Below are 19,682 nucleotides of genomic sequence, written 5' to 3' on the forward strand. Positions count from 1 at the left end.
GATGTTCGGATAGAAAGAGAAGCAATAGAAAAATTGGCCCTTTTAGAATGGAGGAATAAAACATAACCAGATAAAGTTCAGTTAACAGGGGGTCGGGGGAGGGATCCTATGTGAAGCGTACAACCATCCTTATGGAGAGTGCAGCATGTGTTCACTCCATGAGTACATTATACGTTAAACAGAAGAGGAAGCAAACAAAGCTAAGATATTCTCCATAAATTTAGGGACTCAGAATTTTAAACATTTGGCAAAGTCCTTTTAAGTCTGCTGATCAAAGGGAGTGAGTCGGGAAAGACATTCATCCCACCATCTGTTAGACACACATCCACAATTAATATTCTTTATCAATCATATATCTCAGTTTCATCTTAGTGGTAGATCTAGATTCTGTAACACTTGAAACTTATGAAATTTTAGAGGTCTATTTTATGAAAACAAATGCAAAAATATTACTTTTGCAAATTTAGGAAAACAAACAAACAAACATACAATCAACTGAACATACTACTAGGCCCTCCCAGGGCTTTGGAAGGCACCAGGTAAGTGAGGGCCTTGACAGTGAAGTTTCCTTAGCTGCAGGGTAAATCTGTCTCTACCTCAACTCCACATCAGATTACTTCCCCTCCACCATACCCGCCTAGATTTTCTGGCACCAGAACACGGAGATGGTTTGGTGAGGGCCTTTGACCAAGGAATCATCACTAGAAGACACAAGAGGAATGGCCTCTGGGCTTAATCAACACTGTTTGCATGTAGTTGGTCAGGCTTTTTAAAACATATCATACCAACATATTTTGTTTGTTTTTGAGTTATCAGAGCCATCTTTTAAACATGTTCATACAAAATTAAGATAAGACTAGCCAAACACCTACTGTCCTACTGGGCAACACTGAATGTCCTCCTACCTCTTTGTAGCTGGTTTATGGTAAAATACTGCAAAAAATAATTTAAGTCCAAGTGAACTCTTCCTCTCAGCAATGATTTAGCTGTTGATAAGCTGAGACACGGGATTTCCATTTGCTGTTGAGTGGGTAAGTGCTAACTTTATTCATGCACCTTCAAAAAAGATTAATGGGACTCCCAGTTAAGTCCGCTGTAGCACTTGATGTCAGTTTATAACAGGCTTGGCAATACCTGGAAATTCAGATCTATCATCATAAGATATTATGACATGCATAAAACTCAAGTGTAAACAGAACGTTCTTTAAGGTACAGGGTTCTAACACAAGTTGTTAGGCCTTAGGAAGTAACAGATCTAAGAATGTTCCTATTTTGAAGTATGCGCTAATGGATTTTCCTCAAGGGTAAAAGCACCTGAACTTCCATTTTTTTTTAATAAATAAATATTTCGTTATGAAAATCAATTTTGTTTAAGGAAGTTGTCTGAGGAAGAAGATGTTTTAAGGTATTTTATTAGTACACATTAAAATCATTTCCTATTTAGGTATGCTTTGTCATCTCCACTCAGAGCAAAAAATAGTTATAAAAAATGGTGCCGTAATAAAAACTCCTTTTACTATTAGTTGGGAGAGAAACAAATGGGAATATTACTTTGAAGGTAATTACTTATGTTTCTTATTGCATCATATTTTCTCAAAACCCAAGCAAAGTATATCCCAAATCTTTCTACGGATAAAATATAATTTTCCCTCAGAACATTTTTACTCATCAGGAAAAAAAGGCAAGTTTAATTTTTCTGTCAGTTGAGGCGTCATATGTCAAACACATTTTACATTTCAACAAACCTTACTGTCATATTGATGGAATCCTCAAGGAGACATTAGTTCTTCTTATGCAAGTACTAACTTAGAAAGGCGTAAGCTGAATTACTGTGAGCACACCTCTAAAAATAGACCTCATTATCCCCAGTGACAGTATATATGTATGACTGCCTTGTCGTTTTGACCAAAATTATGGTTTCTGTCAAACAGAGATTGTAGCTTCCTTGAAGGCAGGTGGTGGTAATGTCTTTTCCATCTTTTTAGTCCCAACACTTGGCGTAATCCCTGGCATAGGGAGAACCGTATTATCAAATGAATAAATTCATTAATTTAATACAAATTGCTTCTCATGCACTGTGTGCTTATCTTAGATGTGGAAGCAATGTATTCTGTTATTTCTGATTTTTAAAAATAAAATATTACATGAAGTAGTTCTGGAAGAAAAAATATTTAGAAATGCCTTTGTTAAACTTGTCATTTGCTCACTCGGTCAACAAATATTTACTGAAAACTTACAACATGTTGAGCACCGTGCAGGGTGCTCAGTCTTGAGCAGAGCAAAGTCCTGCCTTCATGACACCTCTAGTCTAAGTACGGAGATAACTCTGTTGCGGATAAAAGAAAAGCTTCCTCTCATTTTCTCTTAAGTACACTCCCTAATCACTTATGTCAGGATGACATTCAAATTTTAAATACTCTGTGGAACCCACAGTAGCCAACTGGTGGCTCACGCATCTGGCCCATAGAATTATTAGTGGACAAGGCAGCACAACTTAATGACTAGAAAGTATGTGTTTCCCTGGCCTTACAGAGATGGCTCTGCCTGTGCCAGAAAAGTCTGCTTTACAAATATGACAGTGCCCTTTAATCAAAATAACTTAAAATGAATTATTGATAATTGTAATATTACTGGTAGTAATCATATTGGTAAGACTAATGATATCCTCCATAATGACTCACATTAACTGAGTGCCTGGCACTTTGCTAAAAGCTTTATGTGGATCATCTCCTGGAATCACCTTCTCAAGTTCAGGCAATAGGTCTTATTATCTCTACTTAACAAAGAAGCTGAAGCTTAAGAGAAATGTGAGCAAAGCCACAGAGCAAATAGTGGAGTTAGGATGTGAACTCAGACATCTGTTGGCAGAACCTGAACTCCTAACCACGCCTTTTTTCACTTCCTACATCAAAGGCAGTAGCATAAATAATGTGGAAGAAGAAAACAAAAAACAAACAAAAATCCTTTTCCATTACCTCTTTAAAGGTTGAAACAATATATGAGATTTTCCCACTTCTTCTAAAATACATAAATAATGATGCTGCATTTTCAAAGACGTTAAAAAAATTAAAGGTTTTTATCTATTCTGTGATCTGGGATAGCCCAGATATAAAAGAACAGAAATCCCATTTTAGGTATGACCTTAGTTTGACCTAGGCGGTCCAAGCAACTGACTATCGGGTCCTAATGTACAAGAATTCTGAAGACTACGGGAACGTGTGTTAACACAACATTAAGCACAAATGTACTAGGGGAAAAAAAGAAGTCAAAATTCTTAGATATTGCATATTAGAGAGCATTGTACCAATAAATGATCTTCAGTTGTTCCAAATAACTTGGTAATGCATGTATATTTTCAGACACTCATATTACCTTATTTACATGTGAAAAGCTGATTTTCAGTCCTTTGGACTAAGCAATGTTTTATAAGGCACAGAAAACTTCTTTTCCAGAATTGTCAATCCTACCCTCTTTCCCATCACCATAGACAGGCACTATTCCAGATGCTGAGGATTCAGCAGTGGACAAGAGGGCCAAACCAAAAAGCTCAGCTTCAGCTTCAAAGGGATAATGGGAGAAGGCAGCAACTTTTATATGTGAGTCACTGTGCCACATCTAAAGATCAGGAGCTTCAAGTTTAGACATAAGTAATGTGTCTAAACCCATATAGGTCAGAAACAGTGGACTACTGATAGGAACCCATGTCTATCTAGCTACAAAGAGCATTCGCTTTCCATTGTGGTTCCCCCTGTTTCACTACCTCTCTTTGTAGCGTTCATTCCATTTGCCTTGATTTTCTGGGTCTCAATCACACTCTCCATCCTACAGTGACTAATGAAATAATGATCACTTTTGTCCATTATATGTAGAGTGAGATTAAGTCCTGCCCAAATGGTCTCAATACACTGTATGTGTTTACATAACCATATCTATATACCCCTCTTTATATGTATACATTCTTTCCACAAATATTTGTTGGGTGCCCAATAAATGCTAGGAACATTTCTAGGCCAGAGAAAAATATAATGGAGCTTATAGGCAAAGGGAGGAGGGAAACATAAAAGTTTCAAGAAATAAAGAATATAATTTCACATATTGCAAAGTGCTACGAAGCCAACAGGTCATACACACACACACCACACTATATACATTGCATGTATAAAACATATATATATACACATACATATATATGCAAATATATTTCCCAAACAGAATTTTTGGTTTAACTATACAAGGTGTAAGTATTGATAAATAACAATCAACTGTACTAAAAGCTATCAAGTTTTTATGAGCTAATACTTTCCCACTATATGTAATTTCTCGCTGTCTGATAAATGATTGATCTGTGGTTACCCATGCAATTAAACAAATACTCAAACAAAAAGTATTAATACAAACTTAGAAGGACAGAAAATATCTGAAAATTATAACAATAATTTGCTAGTCTCACTCATGATACACAGTTTCACTCTTTTAAACAGCTCTTTTGGTGCTATATTCTGAAAAAATGTAGGCTCTCTTCTAGGAAAACCCAAACTGAGATCAAATTTTATTGCCTGAACACACACATATCATCAGGTATGTGAGAAAAAAAACTGAATAGGGTTACCTTGTGGCCAAAATCTACTCATTAAAAAAAAAATCCACTGTGTGAAAATAATATATGCATATTTAATGCAAGGGTAAAGTTTAAAAATCAAGGGTAAATGTTAAGGATACAAAAAATAAGGGCATGGAAAGTTCTGAAATGTAAATTAAAACACAAGCTCATTTAGAAACATCACAGATTAAGACAGTCTTTAAATTTTCCTGCTATCTTTAATAAAATATATTAAGAATACTAGGATGTATGTCATCATATTTGTGTTTAATGTGGCATTAATTCACAAGTCTTTTTTTTTAATAAGATAAAATAAGTTACTTGCTCTTCTAAGGAGCTATATAACTAGGATTTTCATAATTAAACCCTAGATGAGGCATTTGGTATATCTATGCCCTAAACCCCCCCAAAATTATGCATGTACAACTTTGAAAACTACATCTTAATTAGTAGCTTAAAATAAAACTAATTTTGAAAGCCAGAAAGTTGAATTTTTAAAAATTGTTCGAATTTTATCAATGAAAGTCAACCAAATATCCAGTTTTAAAATATAAACATCAATTGTATATAAAGGACCATGAACTGTTTGATACGTTCCTTTAAGTATTTTAGTAAACCTCTGCAAATTTCAACTCATACAGAGATGGTCGATATTAACTTAGTCACATGATTTCTCACTTGTGTAGTTTAATCTCTTTGGCCAATGAAGTATGTCCCAACCTCATTTTCTTCTACTACTACTACTCTTTTAACTTCTACTCTATTCTGAGCAACTACTGCTTATACCTACCTGTGATGGTTAATTTCATGTTCAACTTGACCGGGCCACAAGGTGCCCAGACATTTGGTCAAACCTTATTTTGGGTGTTACTGTAAGGGTGTTTTGGGATGAGATTAACATTTAAATCAAAAGACCCAGTAAAGCAGATTGTTTTTCCTAATGTGAGGGGGGCCTCATCCAATCAGTTGAAAGCCTGAATAGAACAAAAAGAATGACCCTCTCCCAAATAAAAGAATTCCTCCTGCCTAACTGCCTTCAAACTAAGATACTGGCATATTCCTGCCTTCAGACTCAAACTGAAACATCAGCTCTTCCTGGGTCTCAAGTCTGCCAGCCTTCACACTATACCATCAGCTTTCCTAGGCCTCCAGCTTGTTGACTCACCCTGCAGATCTTGGATGTTGTCTGCCTCCTTAATAGTATAAGCCAATTCCTTATAATAAATCTCTTTACATATTATAAACAAAATAAGTATAAATATGCATATACTTACATTGGTTCCATTTCTCTGGAGAACCCTAATATACCACCCACACCCACCATCAAATATTTAGCAATTTCTTACCTGTGTATGTAATCAGGTTCATGAAACTTTCTCTATCCCTAACAGTCTCTCACACTAGCTCTGCCTGATAAAACCCTACATAGTCTTCAAGCCTCAACACAGAGACCTCTTCCCTCCCATGATGCATCATCATGGTGGAGTTTTTCCACTTTGCACACCCATAGCACGTCAGCACTGTTTTCGGTCACCTCTGCTTGTCTGTGGGTGGTGAGCTGGAAGAACATAGCTCTTCCTGGACAATGTCTTATACATCAAAAGTGAGTATCTGAAGGGCTAGAATACATTGTCACAACATAATACGGCAGGGATTATTTCTGACTGGGTAAAACCCAAAGGAAATCTTAGCTGTATGACCAAGAAAAAAATCATTTCAAACTCTCTGGACCTTGGTTTCTTCCATCAAATGTAAGAGATTTGGCTCCGTACACCAAATTCCCTCCCAGCTCGAGATTTCTACGGCTCCATTAACAAATCAATCAACAGTAAACACTCACATGACTCAATATTCATTTTAAAATTATCTTCAATAATATAATATGAAGCCTAAAGTAGAAAACTGTTCTCACTTAAATGCAGTAATTCACAAGTGCACTCATTCTCTCTGAGCCCTTTTAAGACATAACCCCAGCATGGAAAAACAAGTGCTAATGATTAAAAGAAAGCAACATGCATCACCAACAGGAAGGTCCTTATAAGACTGATCACAAGGAAACACTCAGAGCCTCAGCTCACACAAGCACATTCTCCGAAATATAATGTTTTAATGTTTCTCTGCACTAGGGTCTCCATGGAACTGTTCACATGGGCTCCTGCCTTTGTCAACACTGATACGTAAAGAGTAGTTATTTGTAAGTACTACTGAAAGTCAGAAGTTTCTGTTTACTTATATGGCTCTGCCCACCACCACCTCTTTTCAGCATGGAAATGCAGTACTCAGAAAGGCTTTATCATGTTGGTATCAATTTATTCCAAGTACTCAACTATTTTATAAGCCTTTTCAAATAATCTTCACTCAGTACCATAATTGTCAGCAAGTTTGTTCTGTGTTGGCCATCCTTCCTTTTGTTTCAGTCTTTCATAAAAATCCTTCTGTGTGACAGTCAAGCAGCTGTGCTTTGTTCTTTAATGTTCCTAGCTTGGATCCCCAGCCGAGACCACTTTATAACATAAACGGCAAAGTACCATTTTCACAGCAGGGACAACTGTGTTCATCTTCAAAAAGAGGCATTAATAAAATGAGACTGTAATGAACATGCTAATTCTGATCACAGGGTAGTGCACAATGGCAGAGAGAGTCGACTGCCTTCTCCCTGAAAGATGGTAAAAGTTGTTTTTGTTTTTGTTTTAAACAACTGCTGTAATGGCTTACATTTTTTTTTGAAACAGACATATTATGCAAACATTTCTCTCCATTTCCCAGTGAAATGCCTTTTCTGTCTCATCCAACTGCTCACTGTGTTTTACTATATCAGTAACAGTCACCTTCAGGGAGCATCTTTTTTCCATCTTGCAAGAACTGACTTGTTGAAATAGGCAGGTCACCAAATCACAGAAAGCTAGAAAGCAGGGATCTGAGTGATCACCGATTCAGTGCCTTCCCTGTGCACATGGCGCCAAGATAAATAAAGAAGTAAAAGAACAGGGAAGTTAATAGATTTGCTCAAGATGTCACAGCTATTTTGGGACAGAGCCAGAGTTGGAACTCAAATTACTGGAGACCTGGACTTGAGGACTTTGTATATTATGTCTTGATGGTGATTATTCATAAACTATGATGCACGTATGTGGAGTAGATCCTCAAATATAAGTGCTATTTCATAAGGTACACCTGTAAAACTAAGCAACTCAATTGTCTCATGTTCGGTCAGCCGTCTTTTTTTTTTTTTGGCCCAGCCGCTCCGCGGCATGTGGGATCTTCCCGGACCGGGGCACGAACCCGTGTCCCCTGCATTGGCAGGCAGACTCTCAACCACTGCTCCACCAGGGAAGCCCTGGTCAGCTATCTTTCGTTGACAACACTTTTACTTTGTGTGTGCTCTAGGAACAAGCTAGAAGATAATAACAGCAACAATGGTATATATCATACCCTGTTTTGTTGTGGTAGTGCTTGTGCTGGTTTGGGGATCAGTGTTATTTCAGAATGGGCAAGTCTCAGAAGATAATCCACTAAACTTAGAAAAATGACATAGTACATGCTGTTTTGGATGACAACAAAATGTGTATTTTCTGATTACTACCTTAAAAAAAAGCCTAAATTCAAGAAACATGACATTTAGACATCTCAGACTATCAGAGACAAAGTTGACTAAATTTTTCTAGAACTTTCTCTTAGAGAGGGGGAGTCATGTGAGCAAAAAGAAGGGATTCTTCTTTTTTTTTTATTGGCCATGCAGCACAGCATACGCATACGGAATCTTAGTTCCCCAACCAGGGATCGAACCTGTGCCCCCAGCAGTGGAAGCACAGAGACTGCCAGGGAAGTCCCAAGAAAAAGGGATTCTTGATGTCTTTCTACTTGTCTAAAACAGGCAGATGCTCCTGGACTCATATAGGAAAGAAAAGTCTATGGAAGGCGATATCTCAATTTCCCTGTCCAGTGGTGGACAAGATATATCTGAGAGAACATTTTCATCCCCAGTTATCATTATACAGATTTACTTTACAAGTAATATAATACCTTTGGACAGGAGGAAATTGTGGCCAGTGAACCAAAGATTCAGAAAGAACCAATTCCATCTGGATGATAATCGCTCTTCTTAAAACACCCTCTCTGGTCCTATACTTTGTTCTTCACTGAAAGCTTAATATCAAATCCAAAGTCCTTAGCAGAATCCCACAATTAGGCAAGACTCAACCCTTAATAACCACTCAGTGAGATGTGAGGCCTTCACTTAAAGTTCTGCGTAGAAGGGAAATGTGTAGGACAACTATGCTCAGCCCCTTAAAGTGCTATAGAACTATGGACATGGTATGTTCTTGTGTTTCCACAGGCAGGGCAACCAAAACAAGTTTTAAATGACCTGGAGGCCATAAGTACCACATTCAACCCCCCTTCTCCCACTACCTCTTCTATGAACTGCAGTCTACAGCGTATAAATGGTAATTGCCCAAATATCTCATTCCAGGGTATGTTCAGCCTGAGCTTGTAGTTATCTTTCCTTATGAAAACAGTTTTTCAGAGTGAGGGTAATTTGAAACGAGCTACAGAGGGAAAGTTTTCCCTGAAGTACTCCCTTCAATGCACATGGGTGGTCAGAGTATTATTTCAATGTCTTCCGCATTAGCTGTACAGGTCAGATGATTAAATCTCCAATTAATTAGGTCCTCTAGCAGCCTGTGTGAAATAAATTAGTGATCTCTATCCAGTCCACTTAGACAAAACCCATCATGACAGCTGGCACATTTTTGGCATTGTCAGCAGAGTGGGTAAAAAGTAAATGACCCATGTGGACAAAATGGGCATCTAACGATGGGTAGTGGATGAAAAGTGCAAAGTATTTTCCATCCACTGCAGAGCAGAGAGCTTGAGTATCTGCCAATGTGATTTGCAAGAAAAAGTGAATTTAAAATGAGCACAAAGCCCATCAACTATGGAATGAAACTCTTCACATTCATCTAGTTAACTGTTCACACTGTTCATAATCTAGAAAAGTCAGTTTACCACTGGAATATTTGTGAAGACTATTACTAATAGGATTACTGTTATTTAGAAATTTTAAACAAAGAGGTAACTCTAGGAAACAAAATAATTCCCAACCCCACTTATTTCATCCTATAAGGACATATAAAAATATTCTATTTTAAGGTTATGTTTAGACTACTTTTTCATTATCCAAAATACCTTTGAGTTTTTCTCATGAAACATTTCCAAAATTGCTAAACATAGTCTTAAAAAAATAAGGTTTAAGTACTTTACTAGAATCATAAATTTTCATACAAATGTACTTATATATGACAGATATTCACATAGAAAGTCAAGATTACATTAAAAATTTCAAATGTATTTGTTTTATGTGGGAGCTAGTTGGATAAAAGCAGATGAGATGGGAGGACCCCAGTCAGCTGGAAGGCAGGAAAATAAAAATCCATATGAATGTCTATGTAAAGTGATATTTTCCTCCAACTTCTTGTTAATTCCTTCATCAACTGCATAAAGATTAAGTCAAGCCAAATGATTGCCACTGTTTCCTTTTAAGGGGTTTGTTCAAGGAACTCAGAAGGCGAAAACACCTAAAAACTTTATAATAACTTTTACTTGATTGCATCTTTGTAATACGTTTTCTACATAATAGCATTAGTTATAAACTACATGAATAAGCAAAGATTAAAATTTTAAAAGAAGAGCAGAGAATCTGATTTAGCTTCCTATATGAATGGCCCCCAAAATTACTCAACAATCTTCAGACCTTTTATCTAAGTTTATGTGAACATACACGTGTATATCCACATATGTACATAATTCTAGTACATATTACAGTATGTATAGTCTCCAAGGTCCCTTTCAGCTCCAAAATCTGACTTCTAACTCCTAACTGCTCTTTTTTTTTTCCTAAAGTCTTATTCTTACCTAACAGATTTTACTCCTCTCTTTACCTTTACAAATATTTAGAATTCATTTCTTTTAAAGCCCATTCATACAGTTCAATTATCTATAGTTCACAGACTGTGAATTTCTACTCTCACTGATTGGGCTTCCTGTCCCTCATGAGTTGGAACTGGCTTTCATGCTTTAGAATTGGTGCCTATGAGCCCATCTGGGAATAAATGACTTTATCTGGGGTTGTATGGCCTGAACTGTGGTGGTGTCTCTGTGGGGTGAGTCCTTACATGGCTGTCGGTTCCACACTCCATGGGATTCACCGTTTCTGACCAGCTTTTATGTTAGCTTCTGGGTTCTAAGTATTGCACTGCAGAAATAGTGCTAGAATTCTTCCCTTGTTCAGAAAGCTGATCGAGCTCCTCTTATTTTATATAGGTCTGTGTCCTGCTGGAGAGTTAAAACTTCAGACCTAAATCATACAGTCCATTTGGTTATTATCTTGGTTTATAAGATTACAAATTGTCTCTTATCCGAGGCGCTCTCTCTGTTTTGAGCACCTGGAAATTTCTTTCATGTTTGTAAACCTAACCACACATTTAATTTTATTTTCAAATATTTTATCAACATGCCTATATGTTTACAGGGAGATGGAGAATTTCCTATACGAACACAGCGTGTCAAAATGGCCAGAAATGTAGCTCAAATTTGACTTGTTTGTTTTTAAGCAGCATTCTGTTACATGCAATTAAAAGATCTATATCCAGTTGGTCAATATTTCCCCTAAGACTTAGTAAGATTTTATAGTACTTAAAGCACATTGTCGGATGTATATGTAAATATTCTTTTCTAGACTTCTCAGACTGACTGATTAATTTTGGTACTAAATAGATCTAAAAGAAAATATTTTTGATTGTATAAAACATACAAAGAAAAATACATGCCTCAAAGCAGGGGTGGGGGGGATGGAATGGAGGAGAAATGTTCTCACTCTATATATGTTCCTCTAAGATTATTCAATTATGATCTCTTCTTTCTAATTCCCTTCATCTGAAGAAAGGCTATTTTACTAAGATGTGGAATCAAGCAAAGTGAAGTTCAAAGCAATACAAAACAAACAGACAAATGCAAGTGTGTATGAGAAAAAAACAAAGACACAGAGGGTTAGTCTGGAAATGTCAACTATGACGCAAGCCAAATTAGGCAATATTCTTATCTCTATACAAAAGATTGAATTATATATATAATACAACAGAGCATTATTAATCACTAGCCATTATGCTCTAGCACTGTCATTCTAAAGGAAGTCTTGGAAGTAGACACACCGTACTACAGATTTAGCAAGTCATCCCATGCTTTGGGCACATTGCATAAGCCACAGAGCTGGAAACACAGAAGGGGACACACTGTTTCCAATCACTTTGCATCAACAGATGTTAGTTCAAGAAATATAAAAGACTGAAACAAAACACTTTTTTTTGGACATAAAGAAGAAAGGTGCCTTTCTTGTTCTTGATTCCTCTGCTTAATAAGAACTCATCTTTAGGTAGCAGATATTCCTTTAATTTTGCAAACACCAATGTCAGCTTTGGTAATTTCCAAAAAGTAGTTGCTGACCTAGATATGAAAAATCCACGCACAAGTGAAGCTAACATGCAAAACAGTAGCATACCCTGCTTCCTATCAAGGTTCTTTACCAAAAATCAAAATGGTATCTGGCATTTGAAATCAGCACTTCTTTGGGATTTTCTTTCCTCTCCCTGACTAGCATTTTTTAAGTCCCAGGAGAGAAGGCACACTCTGTCTATGTAAATAAAGTTTGACCCTAATCAGTATTTTACTTCAATTCATTTCCCCTTTAACTGTCATGACAACTGTAGTCTTTTCAATGGTTCTACAAAAGAACACCTGGGATACAGAATTTCAACGACACAAACAGCAGCCTTGCACTTGAGTACTTACCACGTAAAACTGTGAGTCTGGTGGATACACTTATTTCTCCCACGTTATTCGAGGCCACACATTCATAAATTGCCTCATCTCGCGGAGTCCGTAAGGGTTGTATTCTGAGAACTGATCCAGATCCATCGTCAAACTCTATTACCTATTAGAGGAAACAATAGCTGTCACAGGTGTTGTTACTATCATCTGCCTCTCAGCTAAATCTCTTAATGCAGTGGTGAACCAGCCATTAGGCTCAGAATAAACTTGGAAGCATTTTGAGACTGAATTTTGATACAGTGATGAAACAGAATAATTGCTCTAATGTACTGAATCCTATACTGCAGAATGGAAAGACATGAAACTACATATGCAAAAATGTAGATTTCTTGTCTCTACAGAAAACCATCCAGGGTTTAATCATGAAAATATTCTAGTATATGTATCTAGGGCAATGTGACCTTTTTATTAATTTTGCAAGAGACTTGCTGCTATGATGGATACACTTCTTAAATTATTCTGTCTCTGACAGCACATATGCACATGTGGATCCATTCAGTAATTGGACGATAAGGTGAAGAAATAATGTATGCCACCACTGATAGCTCTTCTGGTTTAAAATGTCTCATCCTGAACAGTATAGATGAGCAAACCTTGAAGAGAAACTGCATAAATCTAGTACTTAGGCAGCCAATGAGATGGCTTTCATAGCCCCAGAGACTGACGGCATGCATTAATTTTGCCATAAATCATTCCAGTATTTGTTCTAGCTTAGCATTTTCTGCATTTTTAGGGCATTCTTGCTGTAAAATGGAGGCTTGCTTCACCAGGCAGAAAATTAATGTCCTAAACAGTAAGCCTGAATTCACTATCATTATGGACTCTACTCTGAAACAGTTAAGCAATCCTGGGTATTTGTCACCTAATCAAGTAGTACTTTTAAAAAATGATGTTGATAATATTGATAAATATGCATACAAAACCGTAGAGTCCTCTACCTGTCTTTTGCTGTGTTTTTTCAGCTGTTCACTGAAATGGTGGGGTTTTTTTTTTTTTGCATTTTCCTATGAATAATATATCCATGTGCTTAAATTGTGAATAAATTAAGAATGCTTTATAAATATATTTACAAGATGATCAATCCCAGATTTTGCGTATAAGTGTCAACATACGGAAAAAAGAGATTGAATGTTTTTAAGATATGGCCACTTCAAGTCCTTTCCGCATCCCATTTACATTCTAAATTCACAGAGATAGACAAAACATCCCATTTCTCAATGCACCACAATTTATTTTCAACTCTATTTAAAACATCACACACTTTAGAATGAATCTACTATGCATCTTGGGAGAATAAAGTTTCATAGTTACTGGAATCTTTGTCAAATATGCTATAATTAAAATACATATATACATATATATATATTTGAGCATCCTATAGCTTAATGTAGAGAAAGGTTTAAACATCTTTAATACTAATTTAAATTTGGGGTTTTTTTCAGTTTTATTGAGAAATAATTGACATACATCACTATATAAAGTTTAAGGTGTACAGCACAATGGTCTGATTTACATATATTGTGAAATGATGACCAAAGTAGGTTTAGCTAACATCCATCATCTCATATAGATACAATAAAAGAAGAAATGTTTTTCTACTTATGATGAGAACTCTTAGGATCTATTCTCTTAACTTTTGATTAATTGTTACATGTCATTGCATGCTTACATTTCTGAACTATTTCCTAGGTTTCGACCTATTTTCTTCAACAAACAATATACACATTAGATGCTAATACTGTAATCTCCAATTTGCAAACCCTATTTAACACCCAGTATTAATTATGTACCTACTCTAGGCCAGATGCTATATTTGCCATTGGAGATACAACAAAATCAGCCTCACTCATATTCTCATGGGCTTTAGAAATTAGTGAAACCAAAAAATACAATATACTGTTACAGATATGAAGGATTCACAGCCCAAGACTCAGTACTATTTGATGTAGCCGCTTTGTGTTAAAATAATTTTTTCTGGATGTTTATATGACACTCATTAGGAATTATGTACTGAGCAGACCTCATGCTTTGAAATGTTTACTGTTATAATTTAAACTTTGTTACAAGAGTTTGTCAAGAAGCCATCATCACTAGCAAGCACGATGTCAAACTTCTCTTCGATAAAAAAGTCAATTTCATTTAAACTAAAAAGTATATGTGCACCAAAAGTCACACACACATAATTTCTTATGACAATGTAGGAAATATTTCTCAAAGATTAACATATTCTTTTTGTTTATGTTTAAATCACTGTAGGTTCTGATCTTCAAACAAACAGAATTTTAAGCTTACCATTTGTAAACCACAGGCCAGATTTCAATTTTCACCAGTGTAATTATGCTCTTTATGCATTTGATCCATTTACTGCTCTTTGAGAACTGGTGAAAAATGAATAAACTCACAATGCTCTGAATTTTGTCGTTGCTATGTTTCATTTAACTGGGAATTGTTTTAATTTGCCAAACTGTGAATTAGGCTATAAAGTAGTCAGAAACTCAGGTAAGAGGAGGTGAGTTTTACATTTTGGGTCAGTTTGGAGGTCTAAGTACTCTCTAAAAATCAATCTATCCTCTTCATATCTTAAATTACAGGCATGATATTGTGTGCTTCTTCCAATTTTTCTCTATATAGCTTATCACCTATTTTTCTCCTCCAGAATGAGCAATTTTATAAACCATAGGCTCCTTAAAAACACCCAAAATAATATCTGAAATATGTATCATCATCTTCAATGCACTAAGCTTTCTCGAATAAACAAAATCGACTTCATCAGTAGGTTTATCAACTATCAACCTGGTTGGGTATGTTTCTTTCGGAGCAGTTCTTCACACTAACAAACTGGAGCTAAGTTCTCTTTCTACTCCATGCTACCTGTAAAACACAGGTGTAAAGTATAGTGGACAACTAAATTTGCTGTCCAGTATCCGTTCCCCTTCTTCCGGATAATAGGAACTTGAATACCATTTGGGAAAACACTACTCCCTCATTCCAAGCCATGGGGTTGGATGGAACTGATCTCATTCCCAGTAACTGAGGTAGATTCTGATTAACATAAATGAGTTAGTCTGTACCATCCAGCTGTCCAGACAGACTGGTTCAGTGATGAACACGTAACTCAATAAGAGCCAATAGCACAGAAAGCTCTCACTCATCCCCTAGTCTTGGATGTGGGAGGATGTGAGACTGCATCTTGCCATCTTACGGGGAAGCAGTCTGAGGATGAGGTTACCAATGGATGCTAAGAACACTATTTGAGCCCTGGTACAAGTATGACAAAAGTCAGTCATCTGAACCCTCAAATTCCCTTTCTAAAAAAGCCGAAGCCATCTAGAGTGAAGTTTTCCATCACATACAACATAAGGAATGGCATATCTCAGTGATTACAACACCTTGTATCAGAGAAAAACAAGCAAGTAACATACAAACCAAAAATTCAGCAGTTACATTCTTCCCCCAGAGAAACAGAACAATGGACCTAATACCTCAAATCTCTGATTGCTGACTTTCTTTCCTTTTTTGTTCCAGACAATTTTAGGTCTTGGGTCTCCTGTCGCTTGGCAGATGAAAGAGGCAACTCCACCAGAGACCCCTGTCTGGTCAACGGGAGTTCGTGTAAACCTTGGAGGTGCTGAAATAAAAAGAAATAAACATCACAATTAGATGGAAAGTGGAAACACAGACCATTACCCCACTGCCATTACTCTCTCCAGAGCCCTCAACCCTATTTCAGTCAATACATACATACATACATACACAGATAAATATACAAGGATTATAAAATTAGGAAAGCACCTTTTACATTTGAGGGTAGTTAAAAGGGGAGGGAGGTAACTTTCTGGTGAAGTTATCTGCTACTGCTTTTATTGCTGAAATCTGTATTAAGGCAGAGATGCAAGAACATTTGAAAAGCAACATCACACATTAATTTTTACTACCAGTATTAAAAAAAAAGCCAATTTGTCCTCTGTAACAAAATGAGCTCATCAATCAAAGAGAGTAAAATTTTAGCTCTTTCCTTTGATGCCGCTATCAGGACATTGCCAGAAAGCAGCAGTGCCACTATTCAAATTAGTGACATTTAAGAGAAATTCTAGGAAATTTTAAAGAGACAAGAAATACAGCCCTGAGTTAGACGGTTTGGAAAGAAATAGAAATAGGATAATATGGTAAAGTGACTCTAACCCAGATATTGTGTGCTGCCTTACTTTCAACTTAACTCCACAATTTGCATAAAAAGATGAGTCAAGAAGCCTCCAAAGTCATAGCAAAAAAAGAATTTCTGTAAAGAAAGATGTAGACTTCAAGATTCCTAAGGACGAAAGGCTAATAACACTTGGAGGTTTTTGAAATGTCCTCTGTCTCCTTTAAATGTTCCTAACATACACTTTCCCTCTTAAAAGCCTGCTTGTTATCCACCTGGTATTTCTGGATCTAGAAATCTATTATATGAAAATTATATAAAATGGAGACAAATATTTATGGACAAAGATATTAACCATATATTTTATTTACAAAGATTATAAGTACTCAAAACATCAATTATTATAGGAATTGATGGTGAGATAAACTGGCAAAATGATGGAACATCATACAAATAGTAAATGTTGTAATCATAAAGTTTTTATTATATGCCACGAGAAATACTTATGACTCAATGGTAAGCCACAAAAGCATCACACAAAATTACAGATGAGAGATATCAGGTAAAGAAAAATGCACCCCAAAAAAGATAGGACAAAATATGCTAAAACATTAACGATGGTGGTTTGGGAGAAGGTATTTTAATTATTTTTCCTAATCTTCACATTTTTTTTGCTTCTTTGAGTTTTGACAATTATGTTATAGTTGGACATTTTTTAAACTCAAAAACATTTTACTTTCCCATTTTATTTTCTATTTTCTTACCCCTATTACAAATTTTATCTTCCCTCCAGCCGTTTTTCAGTGATACGTCACTGAAAAGGTTTTAAGTAACCATAGCTAAAGTTTATTTTGAAAACTATCCTTAGATTCTAAGTAAGAAGAAAATAGCAAAGATCATCATTGTTTGCTCATCACCAGTATCTTCTCCGCCTTGTTTTCCTGTTTCCCATGTGATGCTCCTGCTGGCCTGATGGTGTGTATCCTGACCCTCATCTTGATTTTCCTGGAGTCAGGGAAGCCAGATTTCCTTCTCAGCTCCACCATTTTGTATGTGTAACATCTTGAGGGGGTGCCTAACTTTCCTGTCTCTTAACTGTAAAAATATGAAATGTGAAATAAATTATTTTGTAGAGATCCCTTCCAGTTTTAAGGTATTAACTTCCACGATGAGGGAAAGAAGGGAGAAGAGAGGTGAGTGGTATCTTTGTAATGCTGATGCTGGGAAATGAGTCTCCACTTCATCAGGAAATTCAACTTGGTGACAGTAGAACTGGTGAAAGCCCAGGCACCTGTTTGTTCAGAAACCCTAGGAATGAAAGTGGGCTCTAAAAACGCTGCTAGATATCACATCCAACAGCATCTCAGGGTAGCAATACAAACCGGATGATTACCAGAACAGTGAGCAATGTTGAAAATGATTTGAAATTGATTAACAGTGAGAGGAATAAAATACGCAGTACAGTGATGTCACTTTTCTGTCACAAACAAACAAAAATATATTAAAAGTTTTTATGTGTTTCATTCTGCTGTTGCAAACAATGCAAATTGATAATAACCACTCACTTGTCAGCATCTAAATGGAAATTATAATTATGAAATTAAAATTCCTAGGGAGTTTCCCTGGAAAAACAAAATGTATTGCATTGCTATTTTAAGTGGTACAACACTGTCATTTTTAGGTACTTTCCTTTTTAAAGTCCATAGCTTAAAAATTGTCAACCCTAAAGGAAAATGCATTTTAACAACCCAGTTTCCCATTTAAGTTCTATTTTGAAATTTCTCACAAGAATGTATGGACTGTGCTTCCCTGGTGGCGCAGTGGTTGAGAGTCTGCCTACCGATGCAGGGGACGCGGGTTCGTGCCCCGGTCCGGGAAGATCCCACATGCCGCGGAGCAGCTGGGCCCGTGAGCCCTGGCCGCTGGGCCTGCGCGTCCGGAGCCTGTGCTCGGCAGCGGGAGAGACCACAACAGTGAGAGAGGCCCGCGTACCGCAAAAAACAAAACAAAACAAAAAAAAGGTCCTTTCCTCCATAAAAGCAATGTGAACATTTGAAACTTTTTCAGAATAAAATATTAAAAAAAAAAAAAAGAATGTATGGACTGGGTGGAGGGCTGTTGCATAAAATGACTATGTACTAATCAGAAATTAAACAAAGAAGGTAGGATGCCATTTTTGATGCACTGGGGTTTTTTCTAAGGGAAAGCATCCTATTTCTCATCCTAAAGAATGAAGGAAATTTGGAGATTCTGACAATCTGCAGATAGGCAACAGTTACTCGGGAAAGTACTTCCTAAATACTGAGTGGGGACAGTAAGAAGTCGAATTAATATAAAACCTACAAGTCTTATTTCTAAGTGGAAAGCATAGGAGGAAAGTTCCCATGTTCTCAAAAAGGGATGCAACTATCATTCCAATGTTCAGATGTGTTTTTCTTTTATCTTCATTTGCTGGTCATACCTTACAGTTCTCATGCAAACATTGACAAGTTTAAAGATATGACCACTGGATGCTACTGCAAGGATTTTTTCTTTTTTTTTAAACATAATTGATAATTTTACTTTTTAAAAATTTTTATAGGAGTATAGTTGATTTGCAATGTTGTGTTAGTTTCAGGTGTACAGCAAAGTGAATCAGTTATACATATATGTATATCCACTCTTCTTCCATTCTTTTCCCATACAGGTCATTACGGAGTACTGAGTAGAGTCCTGTAAGGATTTTATTTCTGAAGATGAAGTCAAGTAATAGAATTAACCTAATGAACTGTGGAAAATTTATTGAAATAACCAGTTAGGATCTGTTTCAGATCTGGGACTGTTTTTCTAAATCCCACTACACCCCACTGTAGTGACTCAGTATCCTTCAAAAAAGCAGCCCGAAAAGGGTCCTTAAATTTATTCTTTAAAAACAAACACACAGGGCTTCCCTGGTGGCGCAATGGTTGGGAGTCCGCCTGCCGATGCGGGGGACGCGGGTTCGTGCCCCGGTGCGGGAAGATCCCACATGCCGCGGAGCGGCTGGGCCCGTGAGCCATGGCCGCTGGGCCTGCGCGT

General features: G+C 36.7%; 1 protein-coding gene across 1 annotated transcript in view; it reads right to left on the reverse strand.

Annotated features, from left to right (window-relative positions):
- PTPRD (protein tyrosine phosphatase receptor type D) overlaps nucleotides 1-19,682 on the reverse strand; it is a 431,923-nt gene that overhangs the window by 304,086 nt on the left and 108,155 nt on the right. The window contains exons 2-3 of the mRNA XM_024126828.3: nucleotides 15,967-16,112; nucleotides 12,446-12,587 (exon numbers count right to left, since the gene is read on the reverse strand). Coding sequence (XP_023982596.1) covers nucleotides 12,446-12,587; nucleotides 15,967-16,112 — 288 coding nt within the window. The remainder of the gene's footprint in view (nucleotides 1-12,445; nucleotides 12,588-15,966; nucleotides 16,113-19,682) is intronic.

Source organism: Physeter macrocephalus, chromosome 9 (genome assembly GCF_002837175.3).
Source record: "Physeter macrocephalus isolate SW-GA chromosome 9, ASM283717v5, whole genome shotgun sequence".
In the NCBI taxonomy this organism is placed as follows: domain Eukaryota; kingdom Metazoa; phylum Chordata; class Mammalia; order Artiodactyla; family Physeteridae; genus Physeter; species Physeter macrocephalus.